Here is a 21,023-nt window from a genome sequence, read left to right on the forward strand (position 1 = left end):
ATCAACCAACACGGGGGCCAGAGGATCAACAGAGGGAAAAGCGGGCACCACATATTTCCGCAATAAAGATCTATGGAAGACATTATGGATAGCAAAGGAGGCCGGAAGCGCCAATCAAAAAGACACCGGATTAATAATCTCAGAAATCCTATAAGGACCAATAAACCAAGGCTTAAACTTAGGGGAAGAGACCTTCATAGGAACATGACGGGAAAACAACCAAACCAAATCCCCAACCTGAAGTTGGGAACCAACACACCGACGGCGGTTAGCAAAACGTTGAGCCTTTTCCTGAGACAACGTCAAATTGTCTACCACATGAGTCCAAATCTGCTGCAACCTGTCCACCACAGAATCCACACCAGGACAATCAGAAGGCTCAACCTGCCCCGAAGAAAAACGAGGATGAAAACCAAAATTACAAAAGAAAGGCGAAACCAAAGTAGCCGAACTAGCCTGATTATTAAGGGCAAACTCGGCCAACGGCAAAAAAGCCACCCAATCATCCTGATCAGCAGACACAAAGCATCTCAAATAGGTTTCCAAGGTCTGATTAGTTCGCTCAGTTTGGCCATTTGTCTGAGGATGGAACGCCGAAGAAAAAGACAAATCAATGCCCATCCTAGCACAAAAGGCCCGCCAAAACCTAGAAACAAACTGGGAACCTCTGTCGGACACAATATTCTCCGGAATACCATGCAAACGAACCACATGCTGAAAAAACAATTGAACCTTAGGCAAAGGCACCAAATGAACCATCTTAGAAAACCGGTCACAAACAACCCAGATAACCGACATCCTCTGGGAAACTGGAAGATCAGAAATAAAATCCATAGAAATATGCGTCCAGGGCCTCTCAGGGACCGGCAATGGCAAAAGTAACCCAATAGCACGGGAACAACAAGGCTTGGCCCGCGCACAAGTCCCACAGGACTGCACAAAAGAACGCACATCACGTGAAAACGAAGGCCACCAAAAGGACCTACCAACCAAATCTCTGGTACCAAAAATACCAGGATGACCAGCCAACACAAAACAGTGAACCTCAGAAATCACTCTACTAGTCCATCTGTCAGGAACAAACAATTTCCCCACAGGACAGCGGTCAGGTCTATCAGCCTGAAATTCCTGAAGAACCCGCCGTAAATCAGGGGAAATGACAGAAAGGACCACCCCTTCTTTCAGAATGCCGACCGGTTCAAGGGCCTCAGGAGAATCAGGCAAAAAACTCCTAGAGAGGGCATCAGCCTTAATATTCTTAGAACCCGGAAGATACAAAACCACAAAATCAAAACGGGAAAAAAACAAGGACCATCGAGCCTGTCTAGGACTCAGCTGTTTGGCAGACTCGAGGTAAATCAAATTCTTATGATAGGTCAGGACCACAATACGGTGCTTAGCTCCCTCAAGCCAATGTCGCCACTCTTCAAACGCCCACTTCATAGCCAACAACTCCCGATTGCCGACATCATAATTGCGTTCAGCAGGCGAAAACTTGCGGGAGAAGAAGGTACACGGTTTCATCAAAGAACCAACAGAATCCCTCTGAGACAAAACGGCCCCTGCCCCAATCTCAGAAGCATCAATCTCAACCTGAAACGGAAGAAAAACATCTGGTTGGCGCAACACCGGAGCAGAAGTAAATCAGCGTTTAAGCTCCTGAAAGGCAGAGACAGCCGCAGAGGACCAATTCGCCACATCAGCTCCTTTTTTCTTCAAATCAGTCAAGGGTTTAACCACGCTGGAGAAGTTAGCAATGAAACGGCGATAAAAATTAGCAAAACCCAAAAATTTCTGAAGGCTCTTCACGGATGTGGGTTGAATCCAATCATGAATGGCCTGAACCTTAACCGGATCCATCTCCATAGATGAGGGAGAAAAAATAAAGCCCAAAAAAGAAACCTTCTGCACCCCAAAGAGACACTTAGACCCCTTCACAAACAAAGCATTGTCACGAAGGATCTGAAATACCATTCCACATGAGACTTCCAATCATCGGAAAAAATCAAAATATCGTCCAAATATAGAATCAAGAATTTATCAATATAAGTCCGGAAGATATCATGCATGAAGGATTGAAAAACAGATGGAGCGTTAGTGAGCCCGAATGGCATCACAAGGTATTCAAAATGGCCTTCGGGCATATTAAACGCAGTTTTCCATTCATCACCCTGTTTAATACGAACAAGATTATATGCCCCCCGAAGGTCAATCTTAGTAAACCAACTAGCCCCCTTAATCCTAGCAAACAAATCGGAAAGCAAAGGTAAAGGGTATTGAAACTTGACCGTGATCTTATTCAAGAGGCGATAATCAATACAAGGTCTCAAGGAGCCATCCTTCTTAGCAACAAAAAAAAAACCTGCTCCTAACGGTGAAGAAGATGGCCGAATATGCCCTTTCTCCAAAGACTCCTTAACATAACTCCGCATGGCGGTATGTTCAGGCACAGACAGGTTGAAAAGTCGACCCTTAGGACACTTACTGCCTGGAATCAAGTCAATAGCACAATCACAGTCCCTGTGCGGTGGAAGGGAACTGGACTTGGGCTCATCGAATACATCCTGAAAATCAGACAAAAACTCTGGAATTTCAGAAGATGAAGGAGAGGAGATTGACATCAAAGGAACATCATTATGAACCCCCTGACAACCCCAACTAGTCACAGACGTAGATTTCCAATCCAATACAGGATTATGTACCTGCAACCACGGGAAACCCAGCACGATAACATCATGCAAATTATGCAACACCAAAAATCGACAATCTTCCTGATGGGCTGGCGTCATGTGCATGGTCACCTGTGTCCAAAACTGAGGCTTATTTTTAGCCAAAGGTGTAGCATCAATCCCCCTTAAAGGAATAGGGTTCTGCAAAGGCTGCAAGGGAAAACCACAACGCCTGGCAAACTCAAAATCCATTAAGTTCAAGGCGGCGCCTGAATCCACAAACGCCATGACAGAGAATGATGACAATGAGCAAATCAAGGACACCGATAACAGAAGGTTGTACAGTACTGATGGTAGCGATCCTCTTTATCCGCTTAGGGCAGACTGAAATGACATGAGAAGCGTCACCACAATAATAACACAACCCATTCTGACGTCTGAATCCTTGTCGTTCCGTTCTAGACAAAATCCTATCACACTTCATTGGCTCAGGAATTGGCTCTGAGTATGACGCCACAGCGCGCACAGTTCTACGCTCCCGCAATCGCCGATCAATCTGAATGGCCAGAGACATAAAATCGCTCAGACCGGAAGGCGTGGGAAACCCCACCATAACATCTTTAACGGATTCAGAAAGACCCTTTCTGAAAATTGCCGCCAAAGCATTATCATTCCATTTAGTCAACACAGACCATTTTCTAAATTTCTGACAAAACAATTCTGCCACCTCTTGACCCTGAGACAGGGCCAACAAGGTTTTCTCCGCTTGATCCACAGAATTAGGTTCATCATATAATAAACCCAAAGCCTGAAAAAAGGAATCTACATTAAGCAAGGCCGGATTCCCAGATTCCAGGGAAAATGCCCAATCCTGTGGATCACCACGCAGCAGGGAGATGATAATTTTAACCTGCTGAATGGAATCACCGGAGGATCGTGGTCTCAGAGCAAAAAATAATTTACAATTATTTTTAAACCCCAAAAATTTGGACCTATCACCAAAAAACAAATCAGGAGTAGGAATCTTCGGTTCTAAAGCTGGAGTCTGAACAATATAATCAGAAATACCCTGTACCCTAGCAGCAAGCTGGTCTACACGAGAAGCTAATTCCTGAACATCCATGCTGGCACAAGACTCCTCAGCCACCCATAAATAAAGAGGGAAAAAAAGATAAAACAGACTGCAGAAAAAAAAATGGCTCAACACTTTTCTTCCCTTCTTCTGAGATGCATTTAACTCATTATGGGCCAGTTGTACTGTTTTGATCTGGTGACCTTGGAGCCGCATGAAACTTTCTCTGGAGACGGTGGAACCTGTACTGACTGCAATCCTGAACTAACACCGCAACTAGAAGTAACCGTGGGGTGTGCCTAACACTCCCTAGACACCTCGACACAGCCGGAACCTCTGTCAGACACAATATTCTCTGGAATGCCATGCAAACGAACCACATGATGAAAAAACAATGGAACCAAATCAGAGGAGGAAGGCAATTTAGGCAAAGGTACCAAATGGACCATTTTAGAGAACCAGTCACAAACCACCCAGATAACAGACATCTTCTGGGAAACAGGAAGATCCGAAATAAAATCCATGGAAATATGCGTCCAGTGCCTCTCAGGGACCGGCAAAGGCAAAAGCAACCCACTAGCGCGGGAACAGCAAGGCTTGGCCCGGGCACAAGTCCCACAGGACTGCACAAAAGAACGCACATCCTACAAGGAACAAGGAACAAGGCACAAGGAAGGCCACCAAAAGGACCTAGCAACCAAATCTCTGGTACCAAAAATCCCAGGATGACCAGCCAACACTGAACAATGAACCTCAGAAATTACCTTACTAGTCCATCTATCAGGAACAAACAGCTTCCCCACTGGAAAGCGGTCAGGTTTATCAGCCTGAAATTCCTGAAGCACCCGCCGCAAATCAGGGGAGATGGCAGAAAGAATCACCCCTTCTTTAAGAATGCCAACCGGCTCAAGGACTCCAAGAGAATCAGGCAAAAAACTCCTAGAGAGGGCATCAGCCTTAACATTCTTAGATCCCGGAAGATACGAGACCACAAAATCAAAACGGGAGAAAAACAGGGACCATCGAGCCTGTCTAGGGTTCAGCCGCTTGGCCGAATCAGATTCTTATGATCGGTCAAGACCACAATGCGGTGCTTGGCTCCCTCAAGCCAATGTCGCCACTCCTCAAATGTCCACTTCATAGCCAACAACTTCCGATTGCCAACGTCATAATTGCGCTCCGCAGGCGAAAACCGCTACGCGACCAATCACAAAGCCGTGACGTCACCTAAGGTCTTTCAAGCGTGCATTCTTAGGTACAACGGCTCCCAGTTACGGCGGTAAAGTCCAGGGGCCGCCGAAGAGGTGAGTATATCCCTATTTTTTATTTTAATTCTTTCTTTTACACATTGATATGGATCCCAGGGCCTGAAGGAGAGTTTCCTCTCCTTCAGACCCTGGGAACCATACAGGATACCGTCCGATACTTGGTGTCCCATTGACTTGTATTGGTATCGGGTATCGGTATCGGATTAGATCCGATACTTTGCCGGTATCGGCCGATACTTTCCGATACCGATACTTTCAAGTATCGGACGGTATCGCTCAACACTAGCCATGACAGAAAAGGACGATAATGAGCAAATCAGGGTCACAGATAAGAGAAATTTAGGCTGTACAGTACTGATGGTAACAGACCTAGCGACCCTCTTAGTACGCTTAGGGCAATCAGAAATAACATGAGCAGAATCACCACAGTAAAAACACAGCCCATTCTGACATCTGAATCCCTGCCGTTCTGCTCTAGTCAAAATCCTATCACATTGCAGAGGCTCAGGACTCCGCTCAGAGGACACTGCCATATGGTGCACAACTTTGCGCTCGCGCAGGCGCCGATCAATCTGAATGGCTAGAGACATAGATTCGCTCAAACCAGCAGGCGTGGGGAACCCCACCATAAGATCTTTAAGGGCTTCAGAAAGACCCTTTCTGAAAATTACTGCCAGAGCATCCTCATTCCATTTAGTGAGCACAGACCATTTTCTAAATTTCTGGCAGTATAATTCTGCCGCTTCCTGACCCTGACATAGGGCCAACAAGGTTTTTTCTGCATGATCCACAGAATTAGGTTCGTCATACAATAATCCGAGCGCTTGAAAAAATGCGTCTACATTAGGCAATGCCGGATTCCCTGATTCAAGGGAGAATGCCCAGTCCTGAGGGTCACCATGCAGCAGAGAGATGACGATTTTAACCTGCTGAATGGGATCACCAGAGGAATGGGGTTTCAAAGCAAAAAACAATTTGCAGTTATTTTTAAAGTTCAAAAACTTGGATCTGTCCCCAAAAAACAAATCAGGAGTAGGAATTTTAGGCTCTAAAGCTGGAGTTTGGTCAACATAATTTTGGATACTCTGTACTCTTGCAGCAAGTTGATCCACACGAGACCCTGAACATCCATGCCAGCGCCAAAATCCTGAACCACCCAGAGATTAAGAGGAAAAAAAAGACAAAACAGATTACAGAAAAAAAAATGGCTCAGAATTTTTCTTTTTTCCTTCTTTTGAGATGCATTTAATTCATTTTTGGCCAGTTGTACTGTTATGAACTGGTGGTTTAGGAGCAACATGGGAGGTGCTCTGGAGGAGGTGTTACCTGTACTGACCGCAGTTCCTGAGCTTAACACAACACTAGAAGTAGCCGTGGGATGTTCCTGTCACTCCCTAGACACCTCGTCACAGCCGGAGGACTAACTACCCCTAAAGATAGAAACAGGAAAGCTATCTTGCCTCAGAGAAAATTCCCAAAGGACAGACAGCCCCCCACAAATATTGACTGTGAGTGGAGAGGGAAATGACATACACAGAATGAAACTAGGATGTAGCAAAGGAGGCCAATCTAGCTAGATAGATAGAACAGGACAGAATGCTGTGCGGTCAGTATTAAAAACTAGAAAAATCCACCACAGAGTTTACAGAAATCTCCACACCTGACTAAAGGTGCGGAGGGTAAATCTGCTTCCCAGAGCTTCCAGCTTAACTGAATAAATCCATACTGACAAGCTGGACTAGAAAAAAAAACATAGAATGTGCTGAACGATTAAGTCCACAACAAGTGGAAAGCAAAAGAACAAAGCAAGGACTTATCTTTGCTGAACTGGTCAGAATATCAGGGAAATCCAAGAGAGATGTGAATCCAAGCAGGAACCATTGACAACTGGCACTAGCTGAAGGATAGAGCCAGGATAAATAGCCGAGCCAGAATAGACGATCAGTGGAAGCAGCTGCTGACTGCTAAATCCAAGGAGCAGCAGTTCCACTTACAACCACCGGAGGGAGCCCAAGAGCGGAATTCACAACAGCCTTCTGCCCCATCACCCCCATAATTGCCCACTCCATCAACCCAATCATTGCCTTCTGCCCCATCATTGCCCTCTCCATCAACCCAATCATTGCCTTCTGCCTCATCACCCCCATCATTGCCCTCTCCTCCACCCAGGGCTGCCACTAGGAATTTCAGGGCCCCATGCTGTCAAAATTTTCGGGCCCCTTGAGACTCCGCTAAGGCTTCACCCCAGCTCTGCCTCCACACCTCGAACTTTCCACAGTCTCATTGCCCACTCTTGGAAAAACTCCACTTCTGCACCACGTCCTCACCAATCACACATTAACAGTTCCCATCAAACACCAGATTACATACATAGCCTGCAGCTTTTGTTTTGGCAAAGTCAGGAGTGGAACAATCAGAGGAGAAGTATAATAGAAACACGTCACCACTTCCACATTTATCGCCGCTCCTGGTTTTGGCTTACAAATACTAATGTATAATACTGACCACATACTGAACGTATGAAAGTGGCCTTAGGATAGGTGATTACCTGTTTTCACAGGAGAACAAATGTAAGTGCATCTTTTCTACTGTGTAATAGTCACAGGACAGGGAGGGGTAAAACCTCCAAGTACTTCGACTGTTTTGGAAATCAATAATCTTCCCCTTATTGATATCAGTGAGAACAAGTGACCTCAATACACAACACAGTCCCCTATACCAAGACAAATAATACCAAATAAAAGCAACAAATACCACCACACCGTGACCAGACCACAAATTACCACCACATAGTGACCGAATAATATCACATACATGGGACACATACCGCCACACCATGACTAAACCACATGTTACCACCATATAATGCCCGAATATCACATACAGGAGACAAACACTGCCACACCGTGACCAGATCACATTTAACCACCACAGAGTGACCGAATAATATTACATACCAGGGACAAATACTGCCACACTGTGACCAGACCATATTATCATCATATAGTGACCGAATAATACCACATACAAGGTAGAATTATCACCACACTATGACCATGACACGCCATTACTGATGTAGTGATACCAAAGATGTGTATTTTTTTGTACTTCCTAACTTGAAGGAGGGTAAGTTTAACTTTTTTTCATATTTTTCAAAGCATTTTTCTTTTACTTTTCTCTGTATTGTTAGTCCCGTTAGGGGGCTTGAACCTTCAATAATCCGATTACTTGTGCTATATTTAGCAGTGCCACAGTATTGCTGAATATTGTAAAAATCACAATCTCCTATGAAAGTCAGCTGCAGGCTGGTTTTCACAGAAATTTGTCATGACAGGTACAGGCTGTCAACAGGCTGATCAACACTCTCCCCTGCCGACATGCTGTAAATGCTGCTGTCACAGATCCACAGCGGTGTTTAACAGGTGAACAGTGGCTGTTAGTGACAGATGATGGCTGAATATCACTGCCATCATTTGTCAGGAAATATGCGGGATCAGCTTGCGAGCCTGCATGAAGGCAGGAAGACAACATATGATGTACGCAGTATGTCATATTTCGTTAAGAGCTTATACAGTCTGGGGAGATTTTTCAAAACTAGTAGTAGGCAAAAATGATGTAGCTGCCTACAGTATATCAATGCATCAGTGTATAACCATATATATGAAGTGCACTCTTAGTACATACCTATATAAAATGCATACATATACTGTAGAATATGCCCTTGTATAATAAACACCTGTGTCTACTGCATATGTGACATACTATACATTAATGTATAAGGGTATGATTCCACGGTCAGGAATCGGCAGCGCTTTGGATGCAGCACATGTCCGCTCGGTCCAAAGCGCTGCCGGCTTTTGTACGAGTGATGATTCTGCATGTGTTCATTGAACCATGCGGAATCACCGCATCCTATACATTGGACTGTGATATTTATCTTGCGGAGACTGAGTGTCTCCGCAAGATAAATAGACATGCTACGGTCTAGAAAGATGCGCCGCATGTCCGTCTCCGCAGGGAAGCTGCGGGTGCCGCTGCATACATAGTGGACATTGGATTCCTTGAAATCTCATGCACTATGCTGTAACATCCGGCTGCTTGCGGATTGGATGCTGCGGATGTACACAGCGTCCAATCTGCAGAGTTTACTGACCGTGGAAACATACCCTTATATGTGTCTATGTATTGTACCTGTGTGTTTAATGCAACAGATACAGTATATGTGAAAAAGTCTTCACTGGGGGATGGGCTCAGGGGTCAGTCCCAGCCTGGATCTGATACTGCAGTGATGACTGGAGACCCGTCAGAGAATAGACCCAGTGATTTAGTGACTGTGTTCCCGAGTTCTGAGCTCTCTGGTCCCTGCTGTGTGTGGATGAAAATCCTGCACTGACCAGAGAACACAAAGCTCTGGGGGTCACAGTCAGTAAATCACTGCTTCTAGTCTCTGACTGCAGCCCCTGCCTCCCCTCTTTACTCTGCAAACAATCCGTCACATTCAGACCGTTCTTTACCTCCTGTTCAGGGGGTGATTGAGGTCCTGCACACAGCTGCAGCTTCCTTCCAGCAATGAGTGTGCAGACGCCGTTCTGCACAGGCTGGAAGTGTGTGCAGGGAGAAGGGGGGTGATCTAACAACAAGCACCAGACAGGAGGAGCAGCTGTGAAGAAGACAGGAGATGTCCCTCCTCTGTGCACGGATCCTATCCTGCAGCTGCACGCCGGCAGCTTCCTGTCTCGCACAGCCGCAGCGCGGAATGATGATGTCATTCAGCCGCTGCTGTCTGTGTGAGACAGGAAGCAGGATGGATTCATCCCCTGCAGATCCGTTGCCATTTTCTCTTGCAGGCAGCAGAGCTGAAGGGATTGCTCCCTGCCTGCCACACATGAGGGCAATCTGGCCAGGGCGCCCCAGAGCCTCGGGGCCAGATAGACTGGCCAGATTGCCCTCTATATTAGCCGCCCTGCAGGGGCCCCCCAGAGCCTCCGGGCCCCGGTGCAGCCGCACCAGTTGAACCGGCGGTATGTCCGCCCATGATTCCACGCCCATGGGTGTGGAGGGCAATAAAACTAAGATCTTAGAACTCTGAATACAGTAATGAGAAAACAAAATCCAAACAACCTTAGCAATAAAGGGGGTTTAACCTTTGGTTACTAAAGCTATACCATGACACTGCTCTTGCGGACAATCATAAACGGTCATCATGTAGGAAATTGCTGTTTGTGAGTTTCTGGAAAGTATTAGCATCCTGCACTCCACTTCCATTTCTGTGATAAAATGCAGAAATAAGAGCTGAATATATCTAATAAAATACTAATTTTGCATCCACCAAATAGATAAGTATCACATAATAAATTATTGTAATTAGAACAGGTTCTGCCCTGGAACTCTAATGAAGTATATTTTATATACTTCTATCAAATGATAACATTACTCCCATGGGACTTTACTTTCACCTTCGGTACAATCTAAATGTGAACTGATTTGCTTATGACAATATGACACTCACAAAAGACTCCCAAGGGCTGAGAGCTGCCTTGTGGCAGGAGGCAGATTTATCTGATGCAGATTTATGTGACAAAAAGATATCCATATCTCACAATTCTAATACCCTTGTGTTGACAGGACATATAGAAAGACAGGGCCTTGAGTCTCAGGATTAACAATGAAATGTTAACTAAGAGGTGGAAAATAAGCTCAAGGCAAAGGAATTCAATTTCTGATTTGGGAAAAAAATGAAAATTTCATGAAAAAGAGCTAAAGGCCCATAAAATTGTGTCATCTGAGTAAAATATATCTGCAGAGCTACCTTTCTAATTTGCACAACAAAACTTTGTGGCTCTCATGAGACAGCTGTGTTCTGAGTTAACTCATTTGAATATATTTAATTTGAAGTATTGCATTCAGCAAACAACTATTCTGTATCGTTCAGGAAACAATACACTAATAATGCTGTACTATATATGGCTTCTTTCATTTAAAAAACTTTCCTGTGTCACATTATATTTTCTTGTTAGCTTAAAGGAATACAAATATGTATTCTAACTTGTGAATAGCTTCTTGCTACTTTTTTATTTCCAGTTTCGAAAGCCATTTTTGGATGTACATTAGTGGCTAGCAAGACGTGAGCCCTAAATTCAGGTTGTATAGACCCAACAGCTAGGTTTTATGATAAGATTACATTAATTAAGGATGTATATAGTATTTAGATCGCAACTCAAGAGCAGGAGGAGAACAGGACTGCTATCCAGTGCTTGGCCAGGGCAAGCTGATGATTAGGCTGCCGAATTAGAAATGCGTGTATGCACTTCTGGGGTATGATATCAACCCAATTTATACCCCATATGAATTAAGCTTTCATTTTTCCATGCAGTAACAAAATTACAGTAAGTCAATTACATGATTTGCTTTTTTATGACTTTTTTTTTATGAAAATTGCTTCCTAAGAGAGGAAAAGAACTTGAACTCTAGTGCCACCTATTGGAAGAAGTAATCTTAAAAGTCAATATCAACCCATTAATGAGCCTTGCCACATGACTTAGGCTAAAAGACAAAACAGAATTTTAATTTGCAGAAACATGTATCAGGCTATTGCTCCTTCTCAGTGCAAAACAAACGCTCTGATTTGACTGTATGAAAGTCCTCTTATTATGATCTAAGAGGTAACATTTCTCATTGTGGAGAGTAACATGTCTGACACAAAATCACACACATTATCCTGCAGACCTCAGTCAGAGGCCTTTCGTACAGCCAAATCTAATCTCATGCTTTGCAATGAGTAGGTGAACACCCTGAAACATGTGTCTACAAAATAATATTCAAATTTGTTTTTTATCCTAAGTAATATGGCAAGGCTCATTAATGGGTCGATATTGACCTTTAGGATTGCTATTTCCAATAGGTGGCACTAGCAGTCAAGTCCTCTTTCTCTCTGGTGAGGCAGTTTGCATATTATATTTCTCAGGGGAGCATTGTAAGGCCCTGAAGTCTCCTTACACTGGCATGTCAGGAATGTCACTCTCCACAAGGAGAAATGGAACCCCTTAGAACCCTTTATGACTTTTAAAAACTGAAGACTCCAGAAGTAATTTTTAAAAAGTCTTCAAAACCCTAGTTAACAAGCAAGCATACAGTGGGTACAAAAAGTATTCAGAGCCCTTTAAAATTTTCACTCTTTGTTTCATTGCAGCCATTTGGTAAAAGCATAAAAAGTCATTTTTTCTCATTAATGTACACTCTTCACCCCATCTTGACTGAAAAAAACCCAAATGTAAAAAAATTGTTACAAATTTAATAAAGAAAAACTGAAATATCACATGGTCATAAGCATTCAGACCCTTTGCTCAGACACTCATATTTAAGTCACATGCTGTCCATTTCCTTGTGATCCTCCTTGAGATGGTTCTACTCCTTCATTGGAGTCCAGCTGTGTTTAATTAAACTGATAGGACTTGATTTGGAAAGACACACACCTGTCAATATAAGACCTCACAGCTCACAGTGCATGTCAGACCAAATGAGAATCATGAGGTCAAAGAAACTGGCCAAGGAGCTCAGAGACAGAATTGTGGCATGGCACAGATCTGGCCAAGGTTACAACAACATTTCTGCAGTACTCAAAGTTCCTAAGAGCACAGTGGCCTCCATAATCCTTAAATGGAAGAAGTTTGGGACCATCAAAAGTCTTCCTAGACCTGGCAATCCAGCCAAACTAAGCAACAGTGAGGGAAGAGCCTTGGTGAGAGAGGTAAAGAAGAACCCCAAGATCACTGTGACTGAGTTTCAGAGATGCAGTAGGGAGATGAGAGACAGTTCCACAAAGTCAACTATAACTGAAGCCCTCCACTAGTTGCAACTTTATGGCAGAGTGGCCCAACGGAATCCTCTCCTCAGTGCAAGACATATGAAATCCCGCATAGAGTTTGCTAAAAAACACATGAATTACTCCCAGACTATGAGAAATAACATTCTCTGGTCTGATGAGATGAAGATATGCCTTTTTGGTAATAATTCTAAGCGGTATGTGTGGAGAAAACCAGGCACTGCTCATTACCTGTCCAATACAATCCCAACAGTGAAACATGGTGGTGGCAGCATCATGCTATGGGAGTGTTTTTCAGCTGCAGGGACAGGACAACTGGTTTCCATTGAAGAAAACATGAATGCGGCCAAGTACAGAGATATCCTGGATGAAAACAACTTCCAGAGTGGTCTGGACCTCAGACTTTGCCGAAGGTTCACCTTCCAACAAGACAATGACCCTAAGCACACAGCTAAAATAACAAAGGAGTGGCTTCAGAACAACTCTGTGACCATGACTGGCCCAGCCAGAGCCCTGACCTAAACCCAATTGAGCATTTCTGAAGAGACCTGAAAATGGCTGTCCACCAACGTTCACCATCCAATCAGATGGAACTGTAGAGGATCTGGAAGGAAGAATGGCAGAGGACCCTAAAATCCAGGTGTGAAAAACTTGTTGCATAAATCCCAAGAAGACTCATGGTGGTACCTAGCGCAAAAGGGTGCTTCTACTAAATACTGAGCAAGGGGTCTGAATACTTTTGACATGTGATATTTCAGTTTTTCTTTTTTAATAAATTTGCAAAAATTACTACATTTCTTTTTTTCAGTCAAGATGGGGTGCAGAGTGTACGTTAATGAGAAAAAAATGAACTTTTTTAAATTTACTAAATGGCTGCAATGAAACAAAAAGTGAAAAATGTAAAGGAGTTTGAATATTTTCCATACCCACTGTATTAAAAAATTAATTTTTGCATGAAATTAAACTCATCTTTCACCCAACAGAATTATTACTATTATTATTATTTATTTATATAGCACCATTAATTCCATGGTGCTGTACATGAGAAAGGGGTTACATACAGGGTTATAGATATCATTTACAGTACACAAATTTATGATGACAGACTGGTACAGAGGGGAGAGGAACCTGCCCTTGCCGACTTAGAATCTGAAGGCTTTTAGCACTAGCCAATAATTGATCGAATGAGTGCTCTTTAGAATGCTTGCTCCTATTCTTTGACCCATGTAAATATTGCAGTGATTACATAGGTCATTTATTAACTGCATTTTTATTGTGGCCTAAAATTATTTTTTCTAGGCAGCACATTCCCTTGTGTAAGCAAGGTATGTGTTCGCAACAATATGCAAACTGTTTGGCTACCAATATCTCAATAAAGTTTGAATCAACCTATGTAAAAGGTCTTTAAAAGACTATTGAACCACGTGTTTTACCAACAGTCAGCCAGTCATCAATGGCAGAATTCTGCTGGTGTAAAAGGATCTATACTTACCTAAGATCCTAAAAGATGGAGTTATCTTTCCGCTCTCTCTTCTGCTAAGAACCATTTTTATACATTAAAAATATGGCTGCAATTTACTCTCTGTATTATGAATATAACATTTGAACACAGTTTTGCTGCATTGATCCCTAAAACTTAGTAGCCCGATTTTTCCATATTAAGCCTAAAGCGTTTTATGACACTATCAGTGTTTACATCCAGTTGTGCCATAACTTTTCCTTTCATCTATAAGAAATACTTTCCGATATCTAGCAGATGGAGTATAAATTCAGATAAGGAGTCAGTGTAAGATCATAAATAAGGCAACCAGGCAGCATTGTAAAAATTAACCCTATGTCTACAGGTAAATAGTTTGACTGGTTTCCCTTTAACAAAATCATAATTTCTGTTGAATAATCTGGCAATTTAACATTGCAGAACCACCTTGTAAATTACATTTTGAACTTCAGAGATTGCGTTCATTTTCATAATTAATTAGGCAACAACGCAAAAGGTTTAGCCACTTTATCCTTATTTTAACAAGTGAGTTGGGAACAGGGATTTTGTACTCACTAATGTACAGTATATGTTGGTGAAAGGATACCCGGAACTCCATGAGAGGGCTAAAATATTTAAATTTATTTCAGGAACATAAATATAGCAGGAGAACTCAGTCAGCAAAACCATGATTAAAACCTTCTGGGCGAAACACGTTGGTTTTGCTCACTGGGCTGTCCTGTCTATATTTATGTTCTTGAAATGAACTTGAAGACTTTAGTCCATTCACACGGAGTGCCAGATATTCTTTCACCATTGATGTCTGACCAGCTCATCTGCCTATGCTTCTGTGGGAGAATTATATTGTAAGATTAATGAGCTGGAATCCCTGTTCTTGCACGAAAACTAATATGTATGTATGATAGGATCTCTTCCTGCCCTTGTTAGTGGAGGAGATGTAAGGGGGTGCCGCACTATGGAGAGCTTTGTGGGTGAGAACAAGTACTTTGAATTGTATCCTGTAATGAATGGGCAGCCAGTGTAAGACTGGCGAAGAGCGGACACGTCCGAGTAATCTCCTCACTATCCAACAACCCCAAGAAACTTTTTAACACCTTTCACTCCCTCCTCAGGCCAAAAGCACAAGACCCTATCACAGACATTTGTGCTGATGACCTGGCCTCCCACTTTATAGAGAAAATAGACAATATCCGTCAGGAAATCCGCTCCCAGACACCAAGTGCAAGGACTCCCATCCCTCCCTGCATCTCCCCTGGCTCACTCTCCACATTCGATCCCATCACAGAAGAAGAAGTCTCCAAGCTCCTCTCCTCTTCTCGTCCGACTACATGCACCACCGACCCCATTCCCTCACACCTCCTCCAGTCTCTCTCTCCAGTCGTCACAACTCACCTAACTACAATTTTTAATCTCTCCCTTACCTCTGGCATTTTTCCCTCCTCCTTCAAACACTCTATCATTACTCCATTACTAAAAAAAACCATCCTTGACCCATCATGCACAAATAACTACAGACCAGTCTCCAATCTCCCCTTCATCTCAAAACTCCTGGAGCGCCAAGTCTACTCCCGCCTTACCCGTTACCTCTCCACCCATTCCCTTCTAGACCCTTCACAGTCTGGTTTCCGCGCCCTACATTCGACAGAAACTGCACTCATCAAGGTGACCAATGACCTTCTGACAGCAAAATGTAATGGTGACCACTCTCTGCTCATTCTCCTCGATCTTTCTGCAGCTTTCGACACTGTTGACCACCCTCTCCTACTCTCTAGGCTCCAGTCACTAGGCATTAAGGACACTGCTCTCTCCTGGTTCTCCTCCTATCTTTCTGAATGCTCCTTCAGTGTTCTGTTCTCTGGCTCCACTTCATCTCCTCTTCCTCTCACTGTCGGGGTACCCCAGGGCTCAGTCCTTGGCCCCCTTCTCTTCTCCCTCTACACAGCCCCAATTGGACAGACCATCAGCAGATTTGGCTTTCAGTACCATCTTTATGCTGATGACACACAACTATACACGTCATCTCCTGACCTTACCCCCGCTGTACTACAGAACGCCACTGACTGTCTGTCTGCAGTCTCCAACATCATGTCCGCTCTCTATCTGAAACTCAAGCTCTCCAAAACTGAACTTGTTCTGCTCCCGCCTTCTACTAACCTCCCTAAATCTGACATTTCCCTCTCCGTGGGTGGCACCATCATAACACCCCGGCAGCAGGCACGCTGTCTGGGTGTTATGTTTGACTCCGATCTCTCCTTCACCTCCCACATACAATGTCTTGCCCGCTCGTGCCGCTTACACCTAAAGAACATCTCTAGAATCCGCCCTTTTCTCACCATGGAGACAACAAAAACTCTCACTGTTGCCCTAATCCACTCCCGTCTGGACTACTGTAACGCTCTATTAATTGGCCTCCCCCTCACTCGACTTTCCCCTCTCCAGTCTATCCTTAATGCAGCAGCCAGGGTTGTCCATCTGGCTAATCGTTACTCGGACGTGTCCGCTCTTCGCCAGTCGTTACACTGGCTGCCCATTCATTACAGGATAAAATTCAAAGTACTTGTTCTCACCCACAAATCTCTCCATAGTGCGGCACCCCCTTACATCTCCTCCCTCATTTCTGTCTATCGGCCTAACCGACCTCTGCGCTCTGCAAATGACTTTCGACTAACCTCTGCACTAATCCGTACCTCCCACTCCCGACTCCAAGACTTCTCCCGTGCTGCGCCAATCCTCTGGAATGCTCTACCCCAAGACATTAGGACCATCCACAACTTGCATAGCTTTAGGCACTCGCTCAAAACACATTTGTTCAGAGCGGCCTATCACGTTCCCTAATCAAACTCATTTTATGTTTTTGTGCGTGTGTAACCCATTCACTACTTCCATCTACCCCCACCCCCGGAAGATGGCTGGACCATCACTGTAAATACACCATTGTAAATACACACCTGTGCTTTGTATCTCCCCACCTCATTGTAGATTGTAAGCTCTCACGAGCAGGGTCATCTTATTTTGTCTTATTTTGTCTTATTTTTGCTTTATTACTGTATTGTCAACGTTGTTACCTATGACTGTTGTGTTTGAAACTGTTAAACTGTAAAGCGCTGTGGAATATGTTGGCGCTATATAAATAAAGATTATTATTATTATTATCTTTCCTTACATACTGTACAGCTGTCCTGTCGAGGAAATAGCTGCTTGTGGATGAGAATATAACCAAATCTTTCTATCAACCTCCTCCAAAAAATCCATTGCTTTCCCAAGTGCTGAGTTTTCCAACTAGAGGAGGCAGATGGGCAGGTCTGGTCACATGATTCTCCATTTTCAGCCATTTTCACAACAGGAAACCTGTGCAGCCTGTAAGCCTGTAAGGAAGGCTGCATTAACAAATGTCATAAGAGAAACTGGTATGCCTACATATTAGTGTCGCAAAATCATGTTTCCTAAACACTTGTTACAATAAAGAAATAATAGGTAACCACTTTATTGTCGGAATGATTCAGAAATTCATAATTTCTAGTAGAAAAAAGGCTGATTATCCCTAACATTTTTTACGAAAACCTGGTTATGCCACAAAACTGAAAGTCTAAGATACAATTCCATATATTATAGTATATTGAATTTAGGAAACATTGTTGGATATTCATTATAAATACAGTTCATACCTGAAGAGATGTCAATGCGATTCTTTCTGGACTTTGTTATGTTTATGTGGACAAAAACTTTGCCTTCAGTTAGGTTTATCTCAACACTTCCAACCTCATCAGAAAAAGTGGTGAAAAGAAGGAGACCATTTGGATTCCAGGTGCGAAAATGAAAGCTGATGGATAACACATCTTCTGATTCTCGTCCATGAACTTCCAAATAACTTGTAGCATTAAAGAAGACCGGAACTGCATGTGATTCAACACAGGTAAAACTGAGATGGTCCTGGAAGTAGAAAATAAATGCACATTTTAATATTTTGTAATTGTAAGAAATATACGAGACATGAAAATTAAGAAAACATTCCTATGAAAACTAGCCACATTTCTCTATAATTGCAGTACAAGCATTAGGCAACGAGTTTGTTCTTTTGCTGTTTTAACTGCTTTTCTTTTACTTTTATGTAATTTAAAAGGGAACCTGTCATCTTGAAAAAAATATATCTACTTGTTGATATAAGATTAATCTGTGTTTAAATAGAGTTATAATGCTGATTAACCACCTTACTGAAAATGATCTACCAGGAGAAAATAAACTTATTTCCTCCTGGAAGCCACCAGATTTCAGCTCGCGGGGAGTGCATGGGGCAGTCACAGTCACTGTTGACTACAGCGCTCACAATACTTTGAGTGAGCTGTCAATCAAAATGTTGGATAGTGCTTACAGCCACCATTCACAGGATAGTGAGTGGTGCTGTGAATGGTGATTGTAGCCAATCCATGTATGCTCCCATGACTGAAAGCCAGTGGCTCCTGGGAGGAAATAAGTTAAAGGGAATCTGTCAGCAGGTTGAACCTACCTCATCTAAGACACCCTGAATCCAACAATGTATCACTTAGTTTACTGGGCCCAGTCGTTCTGACTAAATCAGATTTTTTAGATTTAGCAATGCAGCAGAGCTGAGAAAGCTAACCTCTCCCACACCAGGTTCCCTGTTTACATAGCTATACACCATGTTCCAAATTATTATGCAAATTACATTTTTCTCGGATTTTCCTAAATGGTTGGTGCAAATGACAGTCGGTCTAATAAAAGTCATCACCCGTTAGAGTATACATCGAATTTTATTGAAGAAACCTACCAATGATAACAGTATAATCTCCAAATGAATAAAAACTCAAAATGCACTGATCCAAATTATTAGGCACAGTAGAATTTCTAAACATTTGATATGTTTTAAAGAACTGAAAATGCTCATTTGTGGAATTTGCAGCATTAGGAGGTCACATTCACTGAATAAAAAAGCTATTTAACGCCAAAACATCCTAACAGGCCAAGTTACATGTTAACATAGGAACCCTTCTTTGATATCACCTTCACTATTCTTGCATCCATTGAACTTGAGTTTTTGTATTTCTTGGCATGAAGTCAGAATAGCCTCCCAGAGCTGCTTTTTTGATGTGAACTGCATCCCACCCTCATAGATCTTTTGCTTGATGATACTCCAAAGGTTCTCTATAGGGTTGAGGTCAGGGGAAGATGGTGGCCACACCATGAGTTTATCTCCTTTTATGCCCATAGCAGCCAATGACTCAGAGGTATTCTAAACAGCATGAGATGGTGCATTGTCATGCATGAAGATGATTTTGCTCCTGAAGGCACGTTTCTGCTTTTTATACCATGGAAGAATGTTGTCAGTCAGAAGCTCTATATACTTTGCAGAGGTCATTTTCACACCTTCAGAAGCCTTAAAGGGCCCTGCCAGCAGTTTCCCCATGATTCCGGCCCAAAACATGACTCCTCCACCTCCTTGCTGACGTCGCAGCCTTATTGGGACATGGTAGCCATCCACCAACCATCCACTACTCCATCCATCTGGACCATCCAGGGTTGCTCAACACTCATCAGTAAACAAGACTGTTTGAAAATTAGTCTTCATGTATGTCTGGGCCCACTGCAACCATTTCTGCTTGAGAACACTGTTTAGGGGTGGCCGAATAGTAGGTTTATGCACCACAGCAAGCCTTTGAAGGATCCTACACCTTGAGGTTCGGGGGACTCCAGAGGCACCAGCAGCTTCAAATAACTGTTTGCTGTTTTGTAATGGTATTTTGGCAGCTGCTCTCTTAATCCAATGAATTTGTCTGGCAGAAACCTTCCTCATTATGCCTTTATCAGCACAAACACGTCTGTGCTCAGATTTAGCCTCAAATCTCTTAACAGCACGCTTAAGTTTTTGGTAAATATGTAATGTTTTCATCCCTTGACCAAGGCATTGCACTATTTGATGCTTTTCGGCAGCAAAGCGATCCTTTTTCTTTCCCATGTTACTTGAAAACTGTGGCCTGCTTAATAATGTGGAACATCATTTTTAAGTAGTTTTCCTTTAATTAGAATCACCTGCAAAACTAATTATCAAATGTGTTTATGATTGATTTCAGTGATCCATTGAGCCCTGAGACACAATACCATCCACGAGTTTATTTGAAAAACAAAACAATTAAATCTTTATGACACTGAAATCCAATTTGCATAATAATTTGGAACACAGCGTAAATGGTGAACTGCTTATCACAGAAGTTGGCAAAGTCAGACTGGAAAGCACACCGCCAGCTAGTTACAGCAATGTTAATCACAAGATTCAGTGTAAGAAAGCAACACCACACAGCCGGACATGTGATGCTTCATTGAGTTCCGTGTTTTAACTCGTACCTCATGCTGTCCTCAGTTTACATAGCAAAAATCTTTCTGACAGATTACCTTTAATTTTCTTTGGGTAGCCACACTTTAAGTATTTCAACCTTGCAGTATTGTAAAGCCATTTTCCCATAGATTAACTTTATAACTGCAGGTGAATAGTGTTTTCTAAGGTAGAAGGTTCCCTTTAAAAAATGTATTCATTATATTGAATTTTTTATCCAATGATCTAGAGTTTCATTGCTGGTCTATCATGATTTTCAAATAGTTTTCTGCTCTGAAATATGGACTAAAAGTTTATAACCAATATCTAAAACCATGTTACTTAAGGGTCCAATATTCTGTTCTGATG

The 21,023-nt window shown here is 42.8% G+C and overlaps 1 protein-coding gene across 1 annotated transcript in view; it reads right to left on the minus strand.

Moving 5' to 3' along the window:
* Positions 1-21,023, minus strand: part of CNTNAP2 (contactin associated protein 2) — a 3,158,824-nt gene that overhangs the window by 1,492,246 nt on the left and 1,645,555 nt on the right. Inside the window, exon 8 of the mRNA XM_077269131.1 lies at positions 17,995-18,259. Within this exon, the coding sequence (XP_077125246.1) occupies positions 17,995-18,259 (265 nt within the window). The remainder of the gene's footprint in view (positions 1-17,994; positions 18,260-21,023) is intronic.

The sequence above is a fragment of the Ranitomeya variabilis genome, chromosome 6 (assembly GCF_051348905.1).
Source record: "Ranitomeya variabilis isolate aRanVar5 chromosome 6, aRanVar5.hap1, whole genome shotgun sequence".
Taxonomy (NCBI): domain Eukaryota; kingdom Metazoa; phylum Chordata; class Amphibia; order Anura; family Dendrobatidae; genus Ranitomeya; species Ranitomeya variabilis.